This window comes from Larus michahellis, chromosome 6 (genome assembly GCF_964199755.1).
Source record: "Larus michahellis chromosome 6, bLarMic1.1, whole genome shotgun sequence".
Lineage (NCBI taxonomy): Eukaryota > Metazoa > Chordata > Aves > Charadriiformes > Laridae > Larus > Larus michahellis.
The window spans coordinates 70,554,061-70,579,522 of record NC_133901.1 but is presented as its reverse complement, the minus strand read 5'-3'; the positions used below and the strand labels follow the sequence as shown (position 1 = coordinate 70,579,522).

The 25,462-nt window shown below is 42.2% G+C and overlaps 1 protein-coding gene across 1 annotated transcript in view; it reads left to right on the top strand.

The window, feature by feature from the left end:
* C6H10orf90 (chromosome 6 C10orf90 homolog) overlaps window positions 1–25,462 on the top strand; it is a 69,185-nt gene that overhangs the window by 31,529 nt on the left and 12,194 nt on the right. Inside the window, 5 exon segments of the mRNA XM_074592356.1 lie at window positions 2,564–2,658; window positions 4,922–6,005; window positions 20,163–20,453; window positions 22,495–22,688; window positions 23,675–23,873. Coding sequence (XP_074448457.1) covers window positions 2,564–2,658; window positions 4,922–6,005; window positions 20,163–20,453; window positions 22,495–22,688; window positions 23,675–23,873 — 1,863 coding nt within the window.

The window sequence follows — 25,462 nt, the reverse complement described above, 5'->3', positions numbered from 1 at the left end:
CACAGATTCAAGCTCTTTTTAAAGGTTTGGGGGTTGGTTTTTTTTTGCTTGTTCTGTTAACATGAATTAACACATGTGAAGCTTCCAAGAATAGATTTAATATCATGAAAAATACCAGAGCTTTTGCCACCAATGCCATTTAATCTATCTCAGCAACTAGTTGAAACGACTTGCCGAAAGTCTGAGTGTTTTTCAACAATAGGATTCCCATAGTAATATGAGACTGCCGTTGCACAGGATATGGTACAAAATGCAATGCAAAACTCCACTCTGGGTGATTTAGCAAAGAAAATAAACATTTCCTCCTCTTCTTCCCACCTCACTTCTTCCTAACTCTCCTGCTCCAGAAACAGCTACTTTTTCGAGTTAAACAAGCAAGAATTAACTAACCTATTCCAAGGGATCTGTGTGAAATTGGAAGGTTCTACCAACAGCTTATTGCTAATTACAGGAGGTTACTTTGATAAGAACAATTTGCATGTTATATGTAACCTGCTGCGTGGACTTTGACAACTTGTTCTTGTTTGACCCTGTAGTACACCGTCTTTCTCTTGTGCTGAAAATGCATTTGAATGAAATTCACGAAAGGCCATCTGGCAAAGCGTGCCTGTCTGGATCTGATTTATCTCCGGCCAGCCTTCTGGATTTCCTCGCGCACTGGTTGACATTCACAAGTTGATGTTCTCCTGTTGTAGCTTTGCAGCCCTATCTGAGACAACTGTGGCTTTCTTACTGTAAAGTGTTTGAGGAAAATATTCATAACTTAAGTGAAGTTGTTGCTTTAATTACGTACGTTTTGTCTATCGAACTTTTGGATTTTTTTTTTTTAGGTCTTGCCCTAATTCAATCCAACAATTTCTTCTTTATCCTTCCCTGCAAGTTATTCCCTGCTTAGCTGTTTTAAAAAGTGAATAAGACAGCATATGTAAGCAGCTCTTCATCGTGGAGGTATTCACGTGTAACTCACCAGAGTGCTGATAGACTGAAAACAACCTTTCCATCAGGCTGACCCAGCAGTTACCCCTATCCCACCGCTTGTGGATGCAGGTGGATTTTGTCCTTCACTGGAGGCGCAGCACCTCCTTCTCCCTGTGTCCCCCAACAGAGCGAGGACCAGCCTCCAAGGGCATCTTGCCCGTGTTTTGTGCCAGCAGTGACCACGACCCAGTGCTAGATCAGGTTCATTGCGTTTTCTCTGGTTGCAACTGTGCATTATATCTTTGCCAAGAAATGTGTAGTGGGCCCTCTGCTCGGCTATTTTCTGGATTTTATTTTTTTCCATACTGTGGCTAATGAGTCCAGCTGTTTTCTCTGTTGCTCAGGACCTTCTTTTGCTCAATGACAAAAGCAAACCTTTTTTGTTTTTTTTTTTAACACCAGCTATGAATATACTCAGTGGCATTGGCATCTTGGAGCTGTGCAAATAAAGTATGCTTTACTAAAGTATACCTTAGCGTACTTTATTAAAGCAGAAGGTTAATCAAACATCTAGTTCGTTTTTTCTGGTTGCTGGTCCGTGGTGGGACTCAAGGAGTTCTCTCAATGGAGGATGGACCTGATACCTTCCCCCTCTTTCCCTTCCACCCCTTACCCAAGGAGATGAAGCCGTGGTGCTATGGTGGATATGCGTTAGTGAACACTTTTTAAGGTGAAGCTGATTTATATTCCTTTGTTAATATTATGTTACATGTAAACTGAAATTCTGCTTAGTAAAAAAATTACCAACTTCTGTGGCAAGATAAGTGAAAGAAAAAAAAAAAACGTCTTACTGGTGGTGTGACGTGTTGCTATAAAGCAACAGCCAGCAATGTCAAGAGGTTTCAGTCCAAACAGAGAATTTTTGAAAATTAATTTTGGATGCTTATTACAACATAGAAAGTAACGTAATTCCTGGCAAAACTCTTGACAGCAGACATAATGCATCATTGCAATAGCCCAGGCTCCGTGTTACATGGAAATTAGCTCTGTGTAAAAAGCTGCAGACAGGCTAGCGCCCACAGAAAGCAAAGGATGACAAAATCGGAGACTGATGTAATGATGTAATAGTTACCACTGAACTAGAAAAGTTATGATGTAATAGAATGTGTGAATATGATTTAAAATTACTGTGGTTCTTTAAATGTGGAGGTGACTTAGTTCAAATGAAATCCAACTCACAGCGTCCGGCCCATTAATGTGCTCATTTGTGCTCCCGGTTCTGCAGGCTACACAAAGGCGACGTTTGTTGGAATCCTCATTTCCCGTCTTCCCCGATTCCTCCACTCTTGTGCCTGAAGCCACGGAAATCAAAAGCAGAGATAGTCAAGCTTTGGGCCGGCCCTGAGCACACTGTGGGGCTGCCCACAAACACATCTTGGCAACAGGACCCCAGGGGTGTTTCAAGCACCGCTCCTGGGAAGGGGGAGAAATAGGATCCCTCCGATAACGAGATCCCAGGGCAATCAGATCACTTACAGTAGCTCTTCCCCCCCTGCTTGCACTCCATTTAAACCCACATTTTTCAAACTCATCTCCTCCAGGACACCGAAAATAATGTTACTTTCGCTGCATTTTTTTTCCCCAGGAGTGACACAGAAGCGGTGGGGCACTGATGGTGAGAGGACATGCACCGGCCTTCAGCGGGAGACCGCTGCGGAGAGAAAATCAAGCTTTACCAAGGTAAAATAAATAAATTATGTTTAGGTAGCAGCCAGCAGAGTGCATTCAGGTTTAAAAAACAATGGCTGGTTGCTGAGCAGTGTGTTTGGACTTGGTTTTGTTTAGCTAGGCTTAACTCAGGCAGCAGAAAAGCCAACTAAAATGATGGCTAAATGTTGTGATTCCACGTGCTCTTTGTGAGGAGGAAAAAAATTGCATGTTCTGTGAGTGGGGAAAAAGGTTGTTAAAAACACCTCAGGAGAGTAAGTCAAGTGGTATCCCAAATATCAGTACACTCTGTCTCAGGTGTTCTCATGATAGAGCCTGAGGTTTTCAGTTCGCCACAATTACTTCGTGTGAGCGCGGATTTCTTTTTCACAAGATGCTGTGAAGCTTGAAAGCTCCCAACGAGCATAGGATCAGCTGGTCAAAACTTAAAGATCCATTTATTTGCCAAAGGTTGGGAGGAAGGAAGAATACATATACTCAGGCAGAAAAAGGGAAAGCAAATTATTTAAAATATTGGTGCATGAGTTTGAAGATAATTGGGAGCATTTTTGACGTGCCTTTGGACTCTTGCAGGATGTCTCCATCTGTGCAGCCCTTAACAAAAGGAATAAATGTCAAATTAACTACTGGAGCATGAGAAATGCATCCAAAATAAAGTGTTTCAAGCAACATTCTTCTTTGGTGCCCTGTAGAAATCTCGTGGAAGTCGAGAGTTTTGGAAAGCGTGCAAAGGTCTTAAACCTGTAGGTAGAAGTAAATGCAGTGTGGAAAATATGAGGCAAATGTTGTTACAAACCATGAAAGAAACAAAGGAGGAAGAAAATTCTCTCCCTGGGGCTGCGAAATTATTGAATTGTCAAAACCACAGGCAGCTGGTTTAAAGAGTTGATAAAATTTATCCGGCACTTCACCTCGTTAATAAATTCTTGATCTAACTCTCTCTATTTGGGTTCCCAAATCAGCCTTCCCAAGAGTTACAAAGGAGCCTGTTGTCTATGTTGCTTCCATGGATGGGGGACAGGAGCACAGGAATGGTTTTCCCCACCGGCTTCAGCGCAGGGTCCCATCCCTGGCACCCGAGCTCTGAGAAGGGCGACCGTGGCACCCGGGAGGTCACAACTCCGTCACTCACATAGTCTTCCTTGAGGAAGAAGAATATTATGTTTTGCGAAATACTTGTCAGCTACCGTCATTAGTTATCAGATGATAGACACCCAGGTCTGCGATGAATTCATAAACAAGCAGAAATACAGCTAGCAAATGGCACCTAACCCCCCAATGAACTTGACCGAACTTTCCTTATGGAGCTAATCCTGAGAATTTGCATGCCAATTCTGTGTGTTTTTCCTATTAGGATTGGGAGATCAAGGAACAGAGGGCAGGAGCAATCTAATCAGCCAATTTACAGCCAATTTACAGATCAGGCCAGATGCGTTATTGCATGTGACTTTTGTGACCAGCCGTGTGGATAATAATAGCAGGAGATCTTAAACTCAGGTTTATTCTTTGTCAGATAGCTTTAACATAAAAGCACCTCCTTTATCATATCAAGTGAAGTAATGTACGGTCTATCAAGATAGATGTTTACTGTCATGGTTGGAAAAATGAATCTGGGCCCCTGTCAATCAGTCTTGGACATATGTGGTTTTACATCGTTGATAGGTGCCACCAAGTAATGATAAGCAAGAGGAAACTAATGAATTAAAATGGTACCCGGAGCCCTTATAGGAAACTATATCACTGAGGGAGGGATCACAGAGAAGTTTTTCCATGCGTGTAACTGGTGAGGTTGTAGAGCAGTCACAACCCTGGTGCCCACCTGTCCTCTGCAGCATGTGACGGCACACGTGGACCTTCAGGCTAATGATTCACCATATATTTAAATGCATTTTAAATTCCAGCAGACTGTCATGAAAGAGCAGTTTAGAGTCTGAAACTGGCAACCGCCTTTGACATGTCCATTTTTAAAGAAACATAGCAGCCACAAATCCCAACTGCGACAATGGGTTAAATACTGAAAATAATAGCATAGAACACACATTTTTGATTTTAATATTTTTTTTGCACCAGAGTGATAAGGCTTTTATTGAAGTCTCCCAGACAATTCAGAACTGATTTCAAGAGCGTGTGTTTTCAAATGACAAAGAAGTTTGGATGAATCGAAAGTTAACAAGAAATGTCAAACAAAACTGTCCAGTGTGATAGATGGTAGATGAGAAACATTTATATATATTATGGTAGCGTACATTGATGATTTGAATCTTTTCATTTGCAGGAATCTCTGTCATCAGAAAATACAAAATTGATTTCACCGATACTTATTTCGCAGATGATTGATGAGGATAAATCAAAAGAAAATCGGCCCGCTTTGCCTATGCAGTCCACGATCCCCCAGCCCAGTGCTTATCACACCAAGCAATCTTTGGCTAACCGTGGCTCAGTGAACATTAGTAGAGCATTTACGGTTCTTCCCAGCAGATTAGAAATTCAAGCCTCTTTAGATGACGCCACATCTCCATCGGACTCTCCCATCACAGAAGGAAAACAGTGTCAAAACCAGCAGAAAGGGTTTGCCTCCATAACTGTTACAGCCAGGCGTGTTGCTGCAGGCTCTGGTGACCCAGCACATGGAGCTGGGGCTGTGCAAGAGCCCAACGCCGTGTCAACCACCTCCAGCAAAATCCCTGCTGCCCTCCGATGCTGGCTTCCGCCCGGCCTTCCAAACCAAAATGTCTCTCCATTAAAGATTTCTGAACCTTGCTCACAATTAGGTGAAGAGTCACGAAAGTGGATTTTTGACCCTGGAGACAAGGAGAATGGCGTGGATCTTCAAAGCAGGGATGGGAGAAAGAAAGTACCACCTTCATTCGTCTCATGTGTCCACCTTCAGGTTTCTCAGCAGTGTCCAAATACCATCTATTATTTAGACAAGTCGCTCAATGTGTGCTTTGACCAACCTCGGATTAAATGCCAAAAAATTCACCGATCAGTGTTGTCCTTCAATATAAATTGCAGTTCATCTAGATTAACAGCAGATGGAGTAGATGGCATAGCTAATGGAGAGCCAATAGAGGAGATACTTAAGACAAAGCTCCTAGGAGAAAACAAGACTCCACTCAGATCAAACTGGAGTGCAGACTTAACAGAAAAGAATGTAATTAATAGAGAGACAACAAATGAAGGCTATTTGGGTAGTACATACCCTTTACAAAGTGTCTTTGTCTCTGAACTTCCAGCATTTGTGGATATACCCAGAGGACCTAATAACGTAGTAACAACAAAGAAAGAGGACGATAAGCAGTCTGGCAGCTCTCATGCTACATTTTCTCTCCAGCTTCCTAATTCAAGTGATGAGGCAGGTAAGTAATTTCCAGAAACCTCAGGCTGGTGGAGCAGGGGTTCAGGCTGGAACAGACCCACCACAATGATTTTACGTGAACAGATAATGGTAACCTTTGCTTCTGCAGAGGCACGCTGAGTCAGAGCACAACCCAGACGTTTTCAGTTCCAGGACTACCATGAATATATTTGCCATGCTCGTGATGCATGCTGCTCATCAGGTGATAGAGCAAACTCTGCCTGTGTTTTCTGCATTAAACCTCTATTTTTAACCATTTATAACTGCAATTTAGTTGTTTTTCTCACAGCAACATGCAAGCGCTTAGCCCCCGAGAATTTCTTTGTATAAGGGCTGAATTTCAAGGTGTGAGATTAAGGAGGAGATGGCTGCACTGAGCTTGGTTTTGTGCTCCTTGTGATTAAAAATTATCATTTTCAGCTTTTATGTAGAAGGCTGCAGTAATAAGCCCAGGCCTTTGTAACTAATGGCTCCAGGTGGATGGTTTGCATATCTTCAACGCATTTGTTTCAAACATCTCCAAGCATTTTGCAAACATGAGATTTTCTTTGCAAGGTTGCTCCTGGGGAAGGGAGAGCTACGGTGGGGATTGCTTCATGCCCAGAGTGGTAGAGCTTCTGCTGCGCCGGGCTGTAGCAGCTCTTTTACAGCGCACTCGAACAGCCACAGCTGCGTTTATTGACTCTCCAGGAAGGGAGTGTGGATGGGAAGAATGTCAATGAGCGAGTCTGGTTTTTACCAAAAACACTAAGGTTAAACTTACCCCCCGTGTACCCTGCGACCTTGGGCTACATTTAATTGCAATTACCTTGTTCTCATATGGCCTTTTTGATCTAAGGGTCAGTATATGAACATAAGCCACTTCCTAAGATTCATTTGTAACTTCATCCTCCCAGTGTGGAAATGGGAAAAAAGAGACAGCAGAGAAGTTGTGTGCTTTCTCACGGGCCGGACAAGGCACAAAACCCAGGATGCTCCGTCCCTTTGCACCTTGTGTTACTGCTGAAACCAGTGGGATGGCTCCTGCTGTTAATCAAGATGCAAACAGTGAGAAGGCGGCTGCTTTATTCAGAGGCCTCCTGCTTTAACCTTTAAGAAAATTATCAATAGAGCCAGGATTTTCCACAGAGAAACCAGCGGTGTCAGTAATTCCGGAGTCAGGCCCCTAAATGAAAGCTGCAGGGGTCTGCGGGGTGAAGCACCCCTCGGGCTGGCTGCAGAAAAACGCCTGAGGTAAAATATTTCTTGATGTTTATAAACGTTGTCCGTTGTTGAAGGGGAGATGGCACAGTGGGAACAGGAGAGAGAAGATGCCAACCAGGCCTAAAGCAAGGAAGAAATGTAAAGGGGTGAGGGTTGGTGAGGACCTTCCACTGACTGACACCAGCAAATTATGTGTTTCGGCTTTGGACTTCATTGCAGACCGTCCTAATTTCAAATAACGATGTCCTCCTGAGGTTTCCATAGAAAGTACTATGCATACTATGCTTTGTTCAACACCATCTAAGGTTTCTCTGTGGTATACCACCGAATCAAGGATTAGAATAATACCGAGCCTTCCCTGGGCTTGGTAATACAGTGGTGGTGATGAAAGAATCACTTTTACTAGAAGTAGTTAGAAAGTGAAATAGGACACTGCTCATGGTTCCACAATTTTACTAAAAAGAGGAAATAAGTGAGGTAACCAGCTGAGAAATACTGGGTTTTGAGAAATTATTTCCACCATTTGTGTACACATGAATACAGGTGTAAATAAACATGGGAAGTGTTACCTTTTTAACTGCTTCCACCTTTTGTGTAAGCAATAATGTAGAATGTAAAGATACATATTTCTCTTGATCAGGCCCTTTGTAATATAAAAAGGTGTTTATCAGCTTACTACTTACTTACTTTCCTGTGTGAAATTTGTACAAACAGCCAGAATAATGCTTCGGAACAACAATCTTTCTCACCAGGATCCCTAAAGTAATGAGCTCCTGCATAGCCGTCAGCCATTAAATGTGACAAATCACAAGAAACCTAGTTAAATGCATGAGACATCCGCACTGCTCATTAAAATGAAAGGCAATTGGTATGATTTTAACCTGGGAGAAAATGAAAAAGTGAGTTCCTCTTGATTCCGAAAATGGGTGAAGTGAGGGAGAGAAGTGATCTCCCAGGTCCTATTCTCCCTTCTGGTGCAAATCTGGCACAGTCCTACAGCCTGTTGTACGTTTTCTTTTTTCCTGGACTAGTTGGAAATACCTAAAGAAAGCTCTAATGGGACACGGTTGCCTTCCTGCTTTTTGCTGTGGCCCTTCTGTGTATACAGCTCAAGATTACAAGACCCATATTGCAAGATGCTGCTTTATGAGCAAAGCAAAATAACTACCCCATCAGCAAAGTCCTTTATACCATTACAGATTCCCAATTCTTTTAGATTTTTTTTTTCCTCCAATGTTTACTAGCTCAAATCCATTCACCTTAAGCTTTGGTCTGATATATGCTTATGGAATGAAATGTGTGTGAAATTAAACGTTTAAAAAGAAGGAAGGACTAGCAAAGAAGGGGCAGTGAATGATTTTTGACACCATGTTAATATTTTAACGTAGTTATCTTACGGATGAAGGAACTGCAGAGAGCACTTTGTCCATCACATTTCTGATGACCCAGAAAGTCTGAGTTTATATTAGTTTGCAGCTGTAGGCAATACCTTCCTGCCAGCAGAAATACAAGTGGTAATAACATCACCATGGGGAAAAAAGAGAAAGAAAAATTACTTTCAAGGCTAGAGTTTTCTGTATGAAATCTGTAAATGTAGTTTCCAGGATGTACAGGCTGCCTTATTAGGAGCTGAAGTGGAATGAGCACCCAAAAATTTCCCTGCTTTACAGGTACTGGGGCCAGGTTTGCTGTTTCCTATAAGGCCGGTTGACTCATGGCCTCTTTGGAGCGTCCTTTCTCTAATTTTTCATGTGGCTTCACTAACGTAATGACAACTCTCCTTACACTATTACTCATACTGTTTCATGTTCAAATCCAAGTATTCAAGACTTGGCTTTACGTGGACCTGGATAACCTAATCTAAGGCCTGGCTTTCAAGCAGGAGGTTGGTCCAGATAATCTCCAGAGGTATATATTTCCACAATGTGCCACATATGAAAAGGATATTTTAGGAATAAGAATGAAATGTAAATCTTGGGCTATGCTCATGGATGGTAATTATACTTAGAATCCAAATCTCTCGAACTCAGTTAGCGTTCAAAGCCATGTTTCATGCTATAGCATCTCACGGATGGAATATGATCTTGTGATTTCACCACTATGGACTGTCCCTTCTGCTGGCCCCATTGCTTTGGTTACTTCACTTCCAATATCTGGCAAGAAACTGGACTGTAAGTGCTGGAAAATCCATATTACACATGAAGTCAAACTTGAACTGTGGGAGGACATAGAGTTGTAGGACGTAATTGTGTTTATTTGTAATGAGTGGCCAGCACATAAATCCCTTGGGCAGCTTAAGGAACATGTACCCGTTAATGTGAAACGACCCACTTCAGGGATGCGATCAAGGGTAAGCTCCATGAGGTCTTTGTCACGGGTGATCGATGTGCATCACCCTGCCTTTGGTCTTGGCTTTTAACAAGCTGTCAGAACTTGCTAACGCTGCTTTTAAGTGAATGCTGCAATTTCCTTTACTGTCTGTAGCTGATGTCTCATAAATACAAGGTAAGTTAAAAATGAAAAGATTTGTCTTGTTTCTGCTGAAGACAGGAGCATTTTTAATCTTAATTTCTCACCTACCTTTCATGAAGAATATATTCCACATGAATATCTAGTTTTCCATCCATCTTTTACAATTTATTGCCTACCGGGCTCTATGCTGAATTAAGAAAAAGGGGCAAAGAGAAGAAAATTGGACAACTTAAAATTCATTTTGACCTCTTGATTAAACAGTATCATCACTTTCCTATGAAAGATTATAAATGCCAACATCTAAATTTATGTTTAAGCTTAGATAATCGTAAATGTCTTGATGCCTGAGCACCTTCACAAACGTCAGCTATGTTATAAATGGAAATAATTTCTGCTAACACCTCAACTTTTATAACATCTACACTTTTGTTTTTCTTTTGTTGTCATGCCCAAAACTGCTGTGCAGAGTTATTAAGGAAGAACAGCTGAGGTGGAGAGAAATGTCAATGCGGTTTGGATGGTAGGCGCTGTGCTGGCTCCCGCAGCCCTACTTTGAGGTAGAGGAGATGTGGAGGGTGCACAAGGAGGGTGGGGGGAGATGACCAAAGGACGGGATTATGAGGCACGTGTGAGTCAGCAATGGAAGGGCAATATGATGCGATGGTTGCGAATGTGGACGTGGGCAGCCAGCCCAGGAACAGGGGGTACCTGGGGGGGCTGCGCTGCCAGCGTCCCTTCTCCTGCAGAATACAGGAATGAAGTACTCAAGAAGGGGAAGAACGTGTTTAAATCCGTGAACAAGACAGGTCAGAGAGCGGGTATTGTGGTTGCTTATACTTTTTCCCAAAGAGAATGGCAGGTGACTTGAAAGCATGATTTACTTAAATAAAGCAACCCAAGACAGTGAACAGGGAAAACTGAGACGGGATCTGGGCTTTTTAGGGTGTTGAATGGCCCCAAGTGATTGTAAGCTTCTGCTTCCTTCTTAAATAAGAGTTTTATTAACAAGTGCTGAAGCCAGCAGCATGTTTAGTAAGGGGTAAATAACTAGATTTTGTTTCAAGAGCTATTTTAATTCTTTTATGTAGTGTGCGTCTCTCTCTCTCTATATATATATCTCTATATATATCACACTTGTATTAGAGTAAAATCAGTCTGTGTTGTGGGATTTTGATATGCTGCTACCTGCAAAGCAAAAAAGAATGTTTTCATTTTAAATACACATTGAAAAGCCCCAGCTATTTGAGACATTTGTATATCAAGAAAATATTTGTAGGTCACCTTGAAACTCATATGTACTCAGGGTAATCATGATGGGCCAATGTGGGCAATCTTAAGGCTGAAGCCTATTAACAGCATTTACTTTCAACTATTAAATAGTATTTGAAATGATGCGATGAATGAATGTGGCCTATCTGGTGTTCTCACCTCATTTTCTGTTTATGGGAAAGTCACCACGCAATAACCCAGAGGACGAGATTGGAGTGTGTGTCGGGGGGGAAATATATACATATATATATACACACACACACGAACAAGATATAATTAGACGAAAGCTGTTCCTTACAATATGGAATTTATTGTATAGAAACTTGAGTAGCTACAGCTGATGCTAATTAACTCTCCAGCCTGAGAACGTGTACAGCGGTAGTGATGGCGAAGACAGGAGAAATATGAAATATGACACAGAAGATTTTACTTTAGCTTGCACCTGCTAAGCATGAGGAGCCAAATCTTCAGCTGATGTCAACCAATAGAAATATCTGCCTTCAGAGGAGTGACACTGGTTTACATCAGCCGAGAATCTGGCCGGGGACGTTACTGACTTGGCATTATGGACATAGCAGCTGGTGCCGACTTGTTAAGAACAAAGGACCACATGCCAAAAAGCCCATTAAAAGGAGCTCCTTTGATGTTTCACTTCATCTGGTATAAATTTAAAATCGAGGAGGCTGTCAATTTTCCTTAGTCTAGACATTTTGTGTCATTGGGCCTGTGTCACACTGCGATGTGACCTTCATCTACTGCATGAAACGCTGAGAAATTGAGGACTCAGTCCTTACAGATACTGAAAATTTGGTGAGGAATCAATAGTCCTCAGTTATGAGTGACTCTAGAAGATGCTGCCAGCCTTTGAGATAGACCCCAACCTGTGTGATGGGCAATAGGAGTTGCCCCTCCTTATCTTGGAGGGTTTTTTATTCATTTTAAAAAGGAAGGGGATGCCTCCTCTTCTCTGTAGGACCCTTTTATGTTTATGGAGTACCAAGGTCTTTGAGTTTTTCTCCTTGTTTCAAATGCCTGCTGCCAGCTTCCCCATCCTCTGGTGTGACAAAGGAAGGGGTGATGCCTTCGGGTGTAAGAGGAGAAGCAAGGGATCAGTGTGGAGAGATATTCTTCCCTACTCCATTTATTTAGAAGAACAACGGGACTCAGAAGAGCGATGTGGACTTTTGCCCTGTCACATGGATGCATAGCTACCCTTGGAGGTCATAGCATCAGACGTAAGCAAGAGGGAGAGATGATGCTCAAGGCTGTGTAAGCCAAAGCTGCCCCCAGGCTGGTTTTTCAGTGGCGGCACTGGTGACTCCGTGGCCCTGTGATGTCACGGTGACCTTGGCTGTGAATAGAGCACTCACAGTTTCCCATAGAGCTAATTGTTCTTTAGTAATTTCTCTGCGGTTTTAGACAACAAGCAGCCACGGATGGGTGGGGATTGGTTTTTGTTTGGTTTTGTGGGGGCTTTTGGTGTGTTTTTTTCACTTATTTAAGGGCATGACCATAAAGTAATTTGACTGGAGCTGAAGGAGCCCCCCCACCTTCAGGAAGCATGCATTTCACAGATCAAAGGCTTAGTTTTATACTATGGGGCATAGCAATGAACTCGTTGGGTAGAAAGGCCATTGTTTCCCTTGAAGACAGAAGGATGTCTGCCCTGTTAACGATGTTAAGCACAGCATTTCTATGAGCGAAACTGATAAATTAGAATTATTTTTCCCAAAGATGATCATAGTGTCTGATGAAGATCCAAATTAAAGTTCAGCTTTCCTTGTTTTGGCACGTGAAAGTTAAGGGTTTGGTTTCTTCCACTGTTTTCCATCTTGCTCAGGGTGGACATTTCTATCTTGAGCTGTCAGAGTTAGTGAAAATGTGAGACAATTTGAAGTGAAAGACTCTGGAGGGGGTAAGTCACTCGTTAGCACTCAGGGCAAGCACTGGAGGGCTGAATAGTGGAATCATTAAAATAATGATTAAGAGAAAGAGATGGGCTATGTGGCTTCAGTGACTGCATTATGCCACTGGAGTAAAGGGCCTCATTTTCCCCTTATTCACACTTGGTTTAAACTGGGAGCAACTCTTCTGCAGTCTGTGAAATGAGTACTTGGCTCAGTCTGGCTGCGGTAAATGATCAGAAAGAGCTGAACAACTAGGTGTCTTTGACATGATGAGAATACCAAGTGGTTGATACATTTCTTACCCTGCAAATCACCATTTAAATGTTCTGAATCATCCAGAATATTTTTTTTTTTTTTTAAAGTTGCACTGCATCAGATTACTCCCTCAGTCACTACAATAGCGCCTGATAGGTTCTAGCATGACATCCTTGAAATGCAAACATGGATATCTAACGCTGAGATTTTTGTTACGTGGATGTTACAGTCTCATAAGTACAGCAGCAAATTTCAAAGTATTTTCAATAACCATTTCCATGGTTCTTAACAATATGAAGAGAGACCCTCTCAGACTCAGGACCAGTTGCCCGGGAATGTTGGGTTTGTTAAAGACACAGCTTTGGTATAGCATGGCCCAAAAGGCAGGACAAGCAAAACAATGATGATTCGAGGCATGAGTCTAAAATCTAAGACTGATTATCTTCAATGAGAAAATAATTACCGGGTGCTTGACCAACCTCCAAATTACGAAAGGTTTAATGAAAAGGGAATATTTTTCCTTTTATCCTGTCCCAGCACATAGGAAGCAAAGGGGAAAAATGTTAGCAAAATACACAAACGGTATTGTCGACCAGCTGGGTATTGGGAACTCACTGGTGCAAGCAGTCGAATCCAGTCACGTGGGTGGATTATTTCCTGACCACTAAAATATTCTGCAGCAATAATACACTCCCATGAATCAGAGTGTAAGATGATCTCCTGCAGGTGCCAGGCAGGAACGTTTCCTTTTTTTGCTGGTGCAGTCATTGCAAATTACACTCTTGTTCCACCAAACTCCTCCGTGTGCAGTCAGAGTCGGCGCGTCACATCCTGTCCTGAGTGGCACGTGGCTACCCGTTGGCTCCCTGAAAGAAGTGGCGTTCCCTTATTTAACACCAAGAGGGAAGATTGATTAATTATTTGTAAAGTGTTTTGAGAAAATAAATTGGCAGTCACCACAGAGAGACTTATTGTGAGGTGCCGTTGATTAGCTGCATTATGGGATTGTTTGCTCTGAAGCCAAGTGTTGGACTACACTCTAATTTTGCCAAAAGCCTCTGTAAACAAGCTGTTTCTTGACATCAAGAGGCTCTTCCTACTTTGGACTGATTATAGGTTTGAAGCCTAATAGCTCTTAGGTACACTTGATAAGCTTTCTCTTTTAAATGATTATGACTTTCTACAGTCAAATAGTAGCTTTTGCAAAAAGAAAGCATCTTCCTTCTGAGAAATGTGTCTGCCGTTGCCAACGTCATTTAAAAAAAAAAAAAAGAAAAAACAAAGAAACCCAAAAGAACTAGCTAGAAAAAACCCCAACCTTTTTATGTTAGAGATAATTTTGTAATCTAGACTTTTAGCTTGAGGTGTTATTGATATAGCAGAGATAATTAAGCCTTATCCTCACCAGGCAGGGCTGTTTGAGGAAGCACTGGTATTGGTACAATGACATATTCATCGGGAGTAACAATCTGGCTGAATCTCTTGGTTACAGCTTACAAAGTTGCCTCAACTTTGGGTCTAGACAATTGCGGGAATGGAGCTGAGGATGTGGCCCAGCCCTGTTCCTCAGGATCCAGCCCCAGGTTTTTACTGAAAGGTAAATCCAAGACCTTGTTAAGCATTACATTTTGGTTAGGGAGCGTGGGCAGAGCTACTGTCAGGTAGCTGTCGGGTTTTTTTGCAATTCAGATAGTTTCCGTGGACGCTAATGCTGAACAGCAACTGACACTTGGCCTTTTGCAAACGAGTCATTTGACAAACATCAAGAGCCAGTTAGGGACACAGTTCTCACTGCTGGCCAGCAGAAATTGTACTAAAACCATTTGAATTTTGTAGCGCTCCTTGCCGACTGACTAAGAGTGATATCTTTTCCTCGGCAGTGATCTGAACAATAAATTATCCATCCTATCTCCCATCCCTTGACGAACACTGGAATAACTAATAATATTGTCATTGCTCTCAATGTTTCCATTTTTCTGTGTTACCAGGCTGTTGAGACGATGCGATCTGTTTACTTACATCTAAGATCATATGGCTTAGCTGTGGCAATACCTGATTCATGGTAGGAATTGAGTCATCAGTCTTTGTCATCATGGGATGCTGGAGTCTTGCTTTGGATCACGGATCGTTGCTTGTCTGCTTGAGGCACGTGTGGGCTCTGTACAACCTACGCCTACGTGTGCCTGGGTCTAAATCTTGAAGAAGGTAGAAGTTTCTTACATTTAAGGAACGTTAATTGCTGCTCCTCTCTGCTTGGGGTACCAGCAGTGTCAGCTCCCATCAAGGAGGTCTGGGAGAGCTCAGCAGCCCAGGGCACGGGACTTTTATTAAATTAAAAAAAAAAAAAACCAACAAAAAACCCAGCAGGTGGTCTGTAATGTAAAGCCTACCTACAGTGGCGATGTCTGGTCTCGTTAATGACACGCAGTGAATCAACGTTGTGTGTCTCCTTCCCCGGGCGCCTCTTGTCAGGCTTGCTTGGTGGTCGCGGAGGATTTGTAGCGCTGCGTCTGTTAAAAGGAGCTTTGGCCAATTTCAAAGAAGCACTTTGTCATGAACGGTCAAAAACCCCACACTGAAAAGCAAGGAAGAGTGCCACATGAAAGTATGAAAAGCTGCATTATCCTGTTGTAAAGTGAAAAGGGGAAAAAAAAAAAAAAAAAAGGGGTAACAATGGAAAAGTGGATGTTTGCCTGAATTGTCCGCGTTTGAAGGAAAGGCAAGTTTAACCTGCTGTAATGCAGGGTCACTTCCTGTTAGCAAAACCCCCTGAAGGGAGAGGGAGGAAAATGTAAAAAGATACTTTACAGTAAAACAATATACTCATTTTACTCGGAGATCAAGGATTCTTGAAAAAAAAAAAAAACAAAAAAAAGAGCTTTTGAAAACCTACCCCTGGTTTTACGGAATATTTTTAACTCCTACAATATCATATGGTTTTCACTAAGTCGTTATTTAAAAATTGAACTGCTGTCTTTTTCTTACTTGCATAGGGCGAAAAGGACTTTTCTCCGAATGTAATTATGATTTTGCTCCTTAACTTTTTCTCCTACAAGCTGCTGAACTTTTACAACCAGAATCTATATTCACTGAATTTTATTAGCGGAGTCATTCTGCTTTCTGTTTCTTCGAGTTTTGTTCTCCTGTATCTCCCGAAGCATTACACTTGCATGTCTTTGTTCATTAGTTTTAAAGTCTTTCTTCAGCTGGGATAATAGAAAAAACATATATTGCTAGTCATCCAGTTGCAATTCTACCTATTCTCAGAAGGGTATATATATTTCAAGTTTGCTGTGTGGGGATTTAGATATACAATTCCAGATAGTCTTAATGAGAGTAACAGTCCTAATTCCCCACACGGTATATTAAAAATGGATCCAGAATGTACAGAGTGAAACTCTGTGATCTTACCTTTAAGTACCTTTGCCTCTTTCTTTTTTTTTTTTTTTCCCCCCTCTAAATTTCATTTGCATCTGCGTTCGTTAGTTAAGGTAATTGACAGCTGCTTTGAGGATGAGGGAGTTGATCTTTGGAGCCCATGTCTGGTTTGCTTTGCTGTGTTTTCCTGGGAATTGACTGCGCCTGGGTGTACCTTTTGAATTGAAAGGTTAATTCAAGAGGGAGTTAGAGGAAAGAATTCAGCAAATCGGCTACGTTATTATTCTGATTGCCTTCGATGTTAGACAAGAACAAGGCCCACCTTTTCTTATTGCCTTAATTAACTACCAAAAAAGAATATCCCCACCATACTGTGAATCTAATAAGGATTAAGATTTAGTTATAATATTAGTTCAAGATCCTAAGGCAGGCACTTTTCATGCAGACAGGATGCAGTGTTTTTATACCTGAATTTCATAAGGGATCGTGCTTTTCTAATTGTCATAAAATGCGAAGAAGGAGCCATCACCTTTTTCTAATTTTAGACCTTTCTTTTCTTTCTCTCCTAAGCCACGTCTTTGTAGGGAATTCCTCTTTGTGTTATGGGCAGAATGCCGCTGGGGGCATTTCTCTGAGCAGCGAAGGGCTGCAGTGCGAAAGGGAAGGCTGTCTCCGTTTGCACTATATGTAAGAAAATTCCTGGGGCTTAATTCTCGGTTCTTGAAGGTTACTGTACTTACACGTGGAAGCCAATATCCACGAATAGCCAGTTTGGTAGTTAGGAGTAAATGGAGTGTGAATACTCCAGGCAGCTCTTCTTTCTTTTCTTCAGATCTATATTCTAAGATGTTGGAGAGGAGAGATGTGACTTACAGACAACTCCTTCCCTCACTCTGGTCTCCGCTGTTTTATTCGGCTACCTAGCACAGCCCGTTTTCACCACCCTGACAATCCGTGCTGTAGTTTTGGGTACCAATGCCCAGCCGCAGCAAATCGCCTCTCCCGGGCACACGGCAGCGGTTTAAGCGCCCTGGAGATCTCAGTGAAGAAGCTGTTTGGCTTCACAACACACACATTTATTGCACAGACCTTTTCTTGATATGAAGGCAAATTATCTCCTACTGTGATGCTGCTTTGGATGAGCAGGAACTCTTTTCTCCTTTCCACTGTCTTTTCTTCTCCTCTCTGCTTTCTGCGGGCCAGTAAACTATTTTAATTTAAAAGATGATTTAAAGAGATAATCTGTTTTCCATTCAAGTTCTTTCTGTGGCTTAGCTGCCCTCTTTTTTTTCCCCCCTCTATCCTTCTAGTATCTTGGCTGCCTTTGTGAAGAGACTTCCTTCTCTGCCGCTCTGCAGTTACTTAATGCTACCTGCTGCTTTCTTCATCTTCTCCTACCGTGCTGCCTATTTCTACCTCCTCCCACAAACATTCTTTGATGCCCATGACCCCATTAATCTGTCCCAGTGTTTTTTTTTTCCCTTTATATGTCATAAAACATTTGTAGAAACACAGTGTGTAACTGCAGGTATGGGATCGGTCGGGGAAGGAAGGAACGGATCGCTGTGTACGCACGAGCTCCAACTGGGATGGAACTGAGTCTATCCAGTTTGTTGAGAGCATTTGCATCCAAACTATTTTCCTCTGAGACGAGAGCTAAGTTTTGACAAAAGATAAGGCAAATATTTGCAATGTGTGAAAAGCAAGGAGAGAAATAAGTTATACCAGAAAGAAGAGGGAGAGCTTGGATGCCAGCCTAGAATTTGGGAGCTCTGTGTGCACTTCCTTGCTTTGACCAGATTTTCTGTATGGCTGTGAAATTGCTTAGGAAGGGGTTTATCTCAGGGAAGTTAATTAGAAAAAAGTTATTTTTTCTGTCTATGCTGATCTTCAGGGATTCCTCATGAGAGCATCTCCTGAGAAGCTGAGTCCTTCTGCCTGTACGGGCAGTTATAGAAAGGAACTTAAGACGTTAAAAGCTTTCTCATCTGCACCCGATGCTGTACCTTAATGCCTCTGATTTCCTCAGAAATACAGGTTGATCAAAAAAGAAACATGAGCCATTCAGAACACCACAAAGTGAAGGAGACCACCATTTTGTGGCAAAGAGTATTTCTCTCATCTATTGTGAGGGGATTAAGGATTGGGAAAATGAACTGAAAACTTCCTGCACCACACTGCAGGACCTAATTTTACTTAATGACTGTGAGATAGGGAAGTGTCTGACATGATGTGGCATGTCACTCTTCCTCGGGGATTGGATCAAAGGAGAAAATCACTTCTAATTTCCCCTCGGTCCTCAACCAAGACATTGGAAACAAGTGTTTAGAGAGGGTTTGGAGTGCTGAGAATGAGTCAGCAGAGAAAAGAATTATGTGGCTGCTTTTTAAAAAGTGCTTGTACTGAAACACCAGTTGTTTATTAGATATCATGTGTCCACAATATACAACAGGACAAGCCCTGCCTGGTTTGTTTGGGCTTATGGTTAGTCTGAAACCAGTTGGGGTTTGTTTCCCTTATGCCTCCCAAATCTCTTGTTTGCCTTCTTTCAGAGTTTTTGAATAGCAATTGGGCATTTCCATCTACATTTAGGTCTTGAATCAGCCTGTGACTAGGACTGCCAATAGACAATTTGTGCGCATGATTACAAAAGAAAGAGCAGAGTCATGCTGCGTGCGTGGCCGTGTGGGTCCTGCACACCAGGGACCACTGCCGAGGGGTTTATAGGGACGTAAAAGAGTTCCCATCTGCTCCTTCTTTCTCGGCCCCCTTGCTGATCCTGATGCCCTTTTCGTGTGGTCCCTAATTCTTTGGATTTCATTTCCTGATTTTTTTCTTCTGTTCTCTTGTCTCCCGTCAAAACTCTGCCTTAAATGCACCTTGGGAAGTGGCCACTCCTGTGCGCTGATGTGCCCACGCTCTCAGTGCTTTAGGGTTTTGCTGGCAGCCGTGGTGCGCAGCGGGAATCCTCTTTCAAGGCCTGTATAACACAGCGCTTTCCCAACTAGCTCTGTCGCTTTGGTCATGGCAGGGTCCTGCCGTTGTAGCTGCTGTGCTACATCCTTCTCATCAAAACAATTCCAGGGGAGAGCATGTCTTGTACAAATCAGAGGTTTTTTTGCTGCTGGTTCCTGCTGGGGCTTTGCACAGCGGCAGAACAGGGCACTAGAAATGCTGGGGATGGGGGATGCTTCCGAGGCAGCCGCCCCACTACGGAGAGGTTAAAACCCTGATCCCCAAACCGCTTTGACCTCAGTTCTCGTCACAGCCACCATTGGATCTGCAATTATAATTTCGATCAGGTTTAACCAATCTAGAATATTCCTCTCAAGTGAATAAGAGACAAGAGAAAGACACATAGCGTACCTTTTTGATAGAGGTATTTTGACTCCTTCCATGCTGCCCATCACAGTGTCTCTATATTATTTAGAATGGCAATTTATTTTTATGAAGAGTATCTTCTGTGATTATTTCTATCAGTAACATTTGGTTGCAGCACAGCCGCAATAAAATTTGTATCAGTTACAACTTTTAAAATATATGACCGAAAGCAGTTTCGCAGGAAATAAAAACGATTAGAACCAGAGGACTGAGAAGAGAAATGTTCCCATGTTATAGAATTTGGGGTTGTTGATTTTTTTTTGATTTTTTTTTATTTTTCCTGTTTTTCACAGGAACACAAATGCTGTCGGGAAGCAAGAAGCAGCAATGCACCGCGGGCAGGAGCAGCGCGACGGCGTCTGGCTCCATTCCAGATACAGCTCACAGAAAGGCAATCGCTGCGGCTACTGACGGCCCATCGGAAAAGAGAGACCCCTCCGAGGGCACCTCCAAATCCAAAGAGATCCAAGCGCGGGGCGTCCTGAAGCCAAAAAACTCTGTCTCCCGCAGTATGTGCAATATAAAAGCTTCGTCAAGAATCCTCTGGGAAGAAAACGTTCACAGGCAAAACCAGCTCCTAAAAAGTAAGGTACAAATCCTACTGTGGTTGTTAGGAATATGGTTTCAATAATAAGATGAGATCAGTCTCAAAGAAAAAAGTGAAATAATGGAAAGTCAGTCCATTTCTGTCCAGCTTTAAGTGCTGAGTATGAGTCATCTGGTGAGAGATCAATCAACTCATCTGACTCTATACACTGCTATGGTTAATAGAAAACAAGATTAAAATGAGAAAGATAGGCTTACTCTGTAAGTAGATTCAAAAAAATACTGAAAAAATACATTAAAATTGCAGAGTCAAGCATTCCCAGGCCAACCAAGAAACACCAGAAGTGAGGTTAGTCTTACAACCTTGTTCTCATACCTTTCTTTCGCTTCTGTAATCTTTTCTTTTCGACCCAACAGCCTGAACTATGTGGTGCACAGGCATAGCATGAAATAACCTCGTTTGGAGACATATCACGAAGAAAAGAAAAGAAAAGGTTTAACAACTGATTATCAACAAGGTTTCAGCATGTAAAACATAATTTCTTCTAGCTGTCACCCGTTGGGATGTCTTACTTCCAGCGTTTATTGACATCGCTAAAACAGAGATGACACAAGCAGCTGTACTCATGCATAAGGTGTTTTCGCAGAAGACAACTGGGATATCCTATAGATTAATTTGGCTTTCGTATCAATAGTTTCATGAGAAATTTACTCCAAGAACACCTTAAAAATGCTATAATGATCATACGGCCTTTTTTCTTACAGCGTTTTTTACCGATTTTTTGCAGGCGGGTAGGCAAAACTTTTTCCTTTCTGACTGTAAAGCTACTGAATAGAACACCCATTTAGATGAGAAAAGGCTACATTCTGCTTTCAGTGCCTGAAGGTAAATCACGCCATGTCACTAACTGGAAGTGACTTAGTTTTACAAAAGCGAAGCATCCGCTGAGATCTATCAAAGATAAAGTTAATCGACACCTCTGTAAACCTGGCTTATCAAGGAGTTTAATTTCATGTTCACAGGTTTCAAGGTTTTTTTTCCCCAAAATGTTAACAAGAACAGTCTTAGGGAGGAAACACAGTTCAGGCTTTTATAAGGCACATGTACCCAACACAGATCATTTTAATATTTTTTTAAGTACAATATAATATGTACAATATGTCATAAAGAGGAAAATATTTTAAGTTTATTGTAACCAAAAATTGAAATAAAACAGTAATGGGCTTTATTCCCAGATATTTAGTTCTAGAAATCAAATTATTTGGCAAGGAAGAAGTACTCCAGTGTGACTTTTCAAAATAGCTCATATGGAGCTCTTCTGAAGTTCCTTTGTTATTTTGAATTAATTCTGTCCTCTAAATGAGAATCTTGTCAACTCTGATTTCTGAGCATATAGCCTCTTTTGGTCCTAATTTGTGCAGGGAGTATGAGTGATAGAGCATTAAAGAATAATTATAAGTGTAGAAAATAATCTTTTTTTTCTCAATGTGAATCGACAGCTTTCATAATAATATGCTATAATGCACATTTTTTGTTTATTTTTTTTTCATGGAGTCTTTCCACTGGCTAATGAATATATAGAAATGATAGAAAGAAAAATCATACTATCAGCAAAGAAAAAAAAAAAAGACGACTAGTGTTTATGAAAGTCTTGGTATGGTCAAAGAGAAATGATATGTGATTAAGGTCCATAACAACATGTTATTCCCGACAATACGTGCGACAAATTGAAATGAACTCAAGCTGCAAGCGGCAGTGGGATATCCTTTCCTTTCCATGATGCCACCGTGTTACAGATGCGTCTTGCTTTTGGGAAGTGAATACCAGCAAATGGAGCTAAGCATCCGAGCGGTTTAATTACGCTTCGATGTGATGTCTGGCTTAATGTGAAAGATACTCTGGGTGTCACAGGGCAGTGAGTAGCACCTATGATTAGATTTGATCTATTCTGCTTAATGAGGCCTATTAATAATACCTTGGCATTCTTATTTCAGAAATTGCCCTCTATGTCTAATGAGGTGGAGAACCCAATAAAAAATTAACCGTGCACTCTTAATGAACTTTTAAATCTCTCGAAGGTGATTATGAATTCTGTGGTTCAAGTGACAAAAGAAAGGAGCGCAAGGAGGAGGGCGAGCGGGAGGGAGCCAGCAGGGTAACGCTATCCGCCGCTCGCTCGCCAGATGTTGCTCGTGAGAAAAACGACGCGCTCACCCGGCCAGAAACCGGCTCCCAGGCCGAGAAAACGCCACCAGCCCCATGGACGCTGCGGGTAAAATATCAATTTGTTGTTGTTGTTGTTGCTGTTAATATGGGGATTGATTTTTTTTATTTTTTTTATTATTTTTTTTCCTTTTTTTTCTTTTTTGTTTCTTTTTTGTTTCATGGATGGTCTTCACTTCCTGGGAAGTAGCAGAGGGCAGAAGTTCATGTTTCCTTGATTTTTCTCCTTTCCAGTGAAGTTTTGGTGGCTCGCATAAGCTGCCGAGACTTGCTTGGCTTGTCTGGTTATAAAAGCTCCCCATTCTAGGCTCCACCGGCCATTCCTGTAGAGGAACATGGTAGAAGTCTGGGGATTTACAAATTTCCCAAAGACATTTTTGATATTGTACCTTGGAACTGACAATTTCCAAAATGTGCATGACATCCAGTACCACGAGTGGCAGCTGTAGGTACGGAGAGGACCCCAGGTTGATACCAAGCCCCAGCAGCAGACGTGCTTCCCTGCCGTCTCCTCCGGAGCGTGTTGCAGATCAATCTCCACTTCTGCCTCCTGCCCCGAGACATTCCTAGGTGCTGAAGCAGCCTTTGACTGGAAAGCATTTTCTTTCTGGATCATCCATGAATAGATCTGCCTGACAACCTAAATAAACAGGAAAGTTTGTGACCTGTGGGTGACAAGCTGTTTCGGCGATGGGGTGAGACAAGGAAACAGGCAAAACATCAAGAACGTGGATTTGGATAACTTATAAAAATATGTAATTCAAAACCTTTCGAATCTGTTTTCTGAAAGTTGAGGGTTGTTTTTTTTTTTCCAGAAATTCTTATTTTGTCTGATCTGGAAATGTCACACCAAAGCAGCTTTCTAAAAGTATAAGGAAGTGAAGACAGACAGGAGGGCAGTTTGCTAGGTTCCGTAAAGACAAGCAATCATTTTCATTGAGCATCTCTTACTGAACCCACTTAGATGCATATCGCATTTTTTTCTTCCTTTTAATTTTTTTTTTTAAAACCAAGCGGTTTTTCTGTTTCATTTAGGAAGCACTAGAAATCCATAAGCCTCAGTTCATCTCTCGTTCCCAAGAAAGGCTGAAGAGGCTTGAGCACATGGTCCAGCTGAGGAAAGCCCAGCAGAGCGATGCTCCTGCGGGCAACCAAGGAGCCCTCGTTCGCAAGCTTTCCTCAACATCCACTTCAAGCAAAAAAAAGCAATACACCATTCCTCACCCTCTCAGTGGTAAGTTGAATTGTGACCCGCCACAGGTCTGTAGCTGTCTTTGAGATCTTGCCACGTGTATAGGATTTCCATATTGACTTTGTGAAAAAACGTGAGACCCGCTGCTCCAGCTTCGCCCCGCCAGCGCTCCAGCGTCTGCCCTGCTGCTCAAAACAGAAAGTCTCTGGAGCACAGAGATGGGTTAGTGGGGATGAGGTGTTTTCCGTGCTCTGTGGCAGTGGAAGGAGACTTCCCTGGGGACTTTTCGTCATTGTCACGTGCAGTTGTGTTCTTCAGCGTGATGCGAGTTGTTGCTAGTTGTAGAGGTGATAGCAAGAAATGGCATTTCATACCTCTCACAGAAAGAGCAGTTAGGGGAGAGAAGTGACAGGTGGGGGGGACAGGTGGGACTGGGGAGTAGGAGTCCCCATCTGGTCTTCTTGTAGCCCTCTACAACTCCCTGAAAGGAGGGTGTAGAGAGGTGGGGGTTGGCCTCTTCTCCCAGGTGAATAATGACAGGACCAGAGGAAATGGTCTGAAGTTGCGGCAGGGGAGGTTTAGATTAGATATTAGGAAGAATGTCTTTACTGAAAGAGTGGTCAGGCACTGGAACAGCCTGCCCAGGGAGGGGGTTGAGTCACCAGCCCTAGAGGTATTTAAGAAACGTCTAGAAGTGGCACTTCAGGGCATGCTCTGAAGGGCAGAGACTGTAGGTTGTTGGCGGTTTTTTGGGGTTTTTGTTTTGTTTTGTTTTGGGGTTTTTTGGGGTTTTTTTTGGTTTTTTTGTGTGTGTGCATATGGTTGGACTCGATGATCTCAAAGGTCCTTTTCCAACCATGAAGATTCTATGATTCTTCTCAGCAGCTTCTCAGCAGCTTCAGGTGTGGACTTGCCACTTGATTGATGAAGCCCTCAGCAGTGAGCTAGCTGGGAAAGTACGCTCGTCTGCCCAGCAGCTGTATGCAAGGCTGCTAAATCAATGCATCTGAACTCTGTGATTTCCTAATTCAAGTTGATTAGGTTGGTTTATTACCCTAGTGGTAAACAGTCTCGATATCCGGCGAGTAAAATGCTTCTCTCTGAGAAGCTCCCTCGCAGCTCCCTCCCAATAGCACCTCTGTAAATATTACCTAGGCGCAAGATGTTAAACAAATTACTTTTGTTTTTCTTTTATCTGTTTTGTTTTGGTTTGTTTTTTGATTGCCATCTGGCTGTTACTTAATTCAGTTGACTAAAGAGAAAGATTCACTTGATTGAATGACATTCCTCTTTACATTTTTGGTTTTAAATCTGTGGCTGTTTGAAGCCACGTTATTCTACTGAAAAGTTAATCAACGGAAAACATTAAACAACTAGATGGGTCGCCTGGGGGAAGCAGGAGATAAAATCTTTGATGCCCTCAGCGCTGGGAGACACGTATGTGATTTTTGCTCCCTGGGGAATGAGACTGGGTGCAGGAAGGCCGGGCGCAGTCCCCATCTCGGGGCTTTTGCCATGCTTTGCTTTGGAGAGTACCAATTTCTGTTGGTACAGCTGTGCCATCTGTTACGGTACAATGGAGTCTGCCTTACATCAGATACATAATGGGTTTTTATAGTAAGAGCTAAATA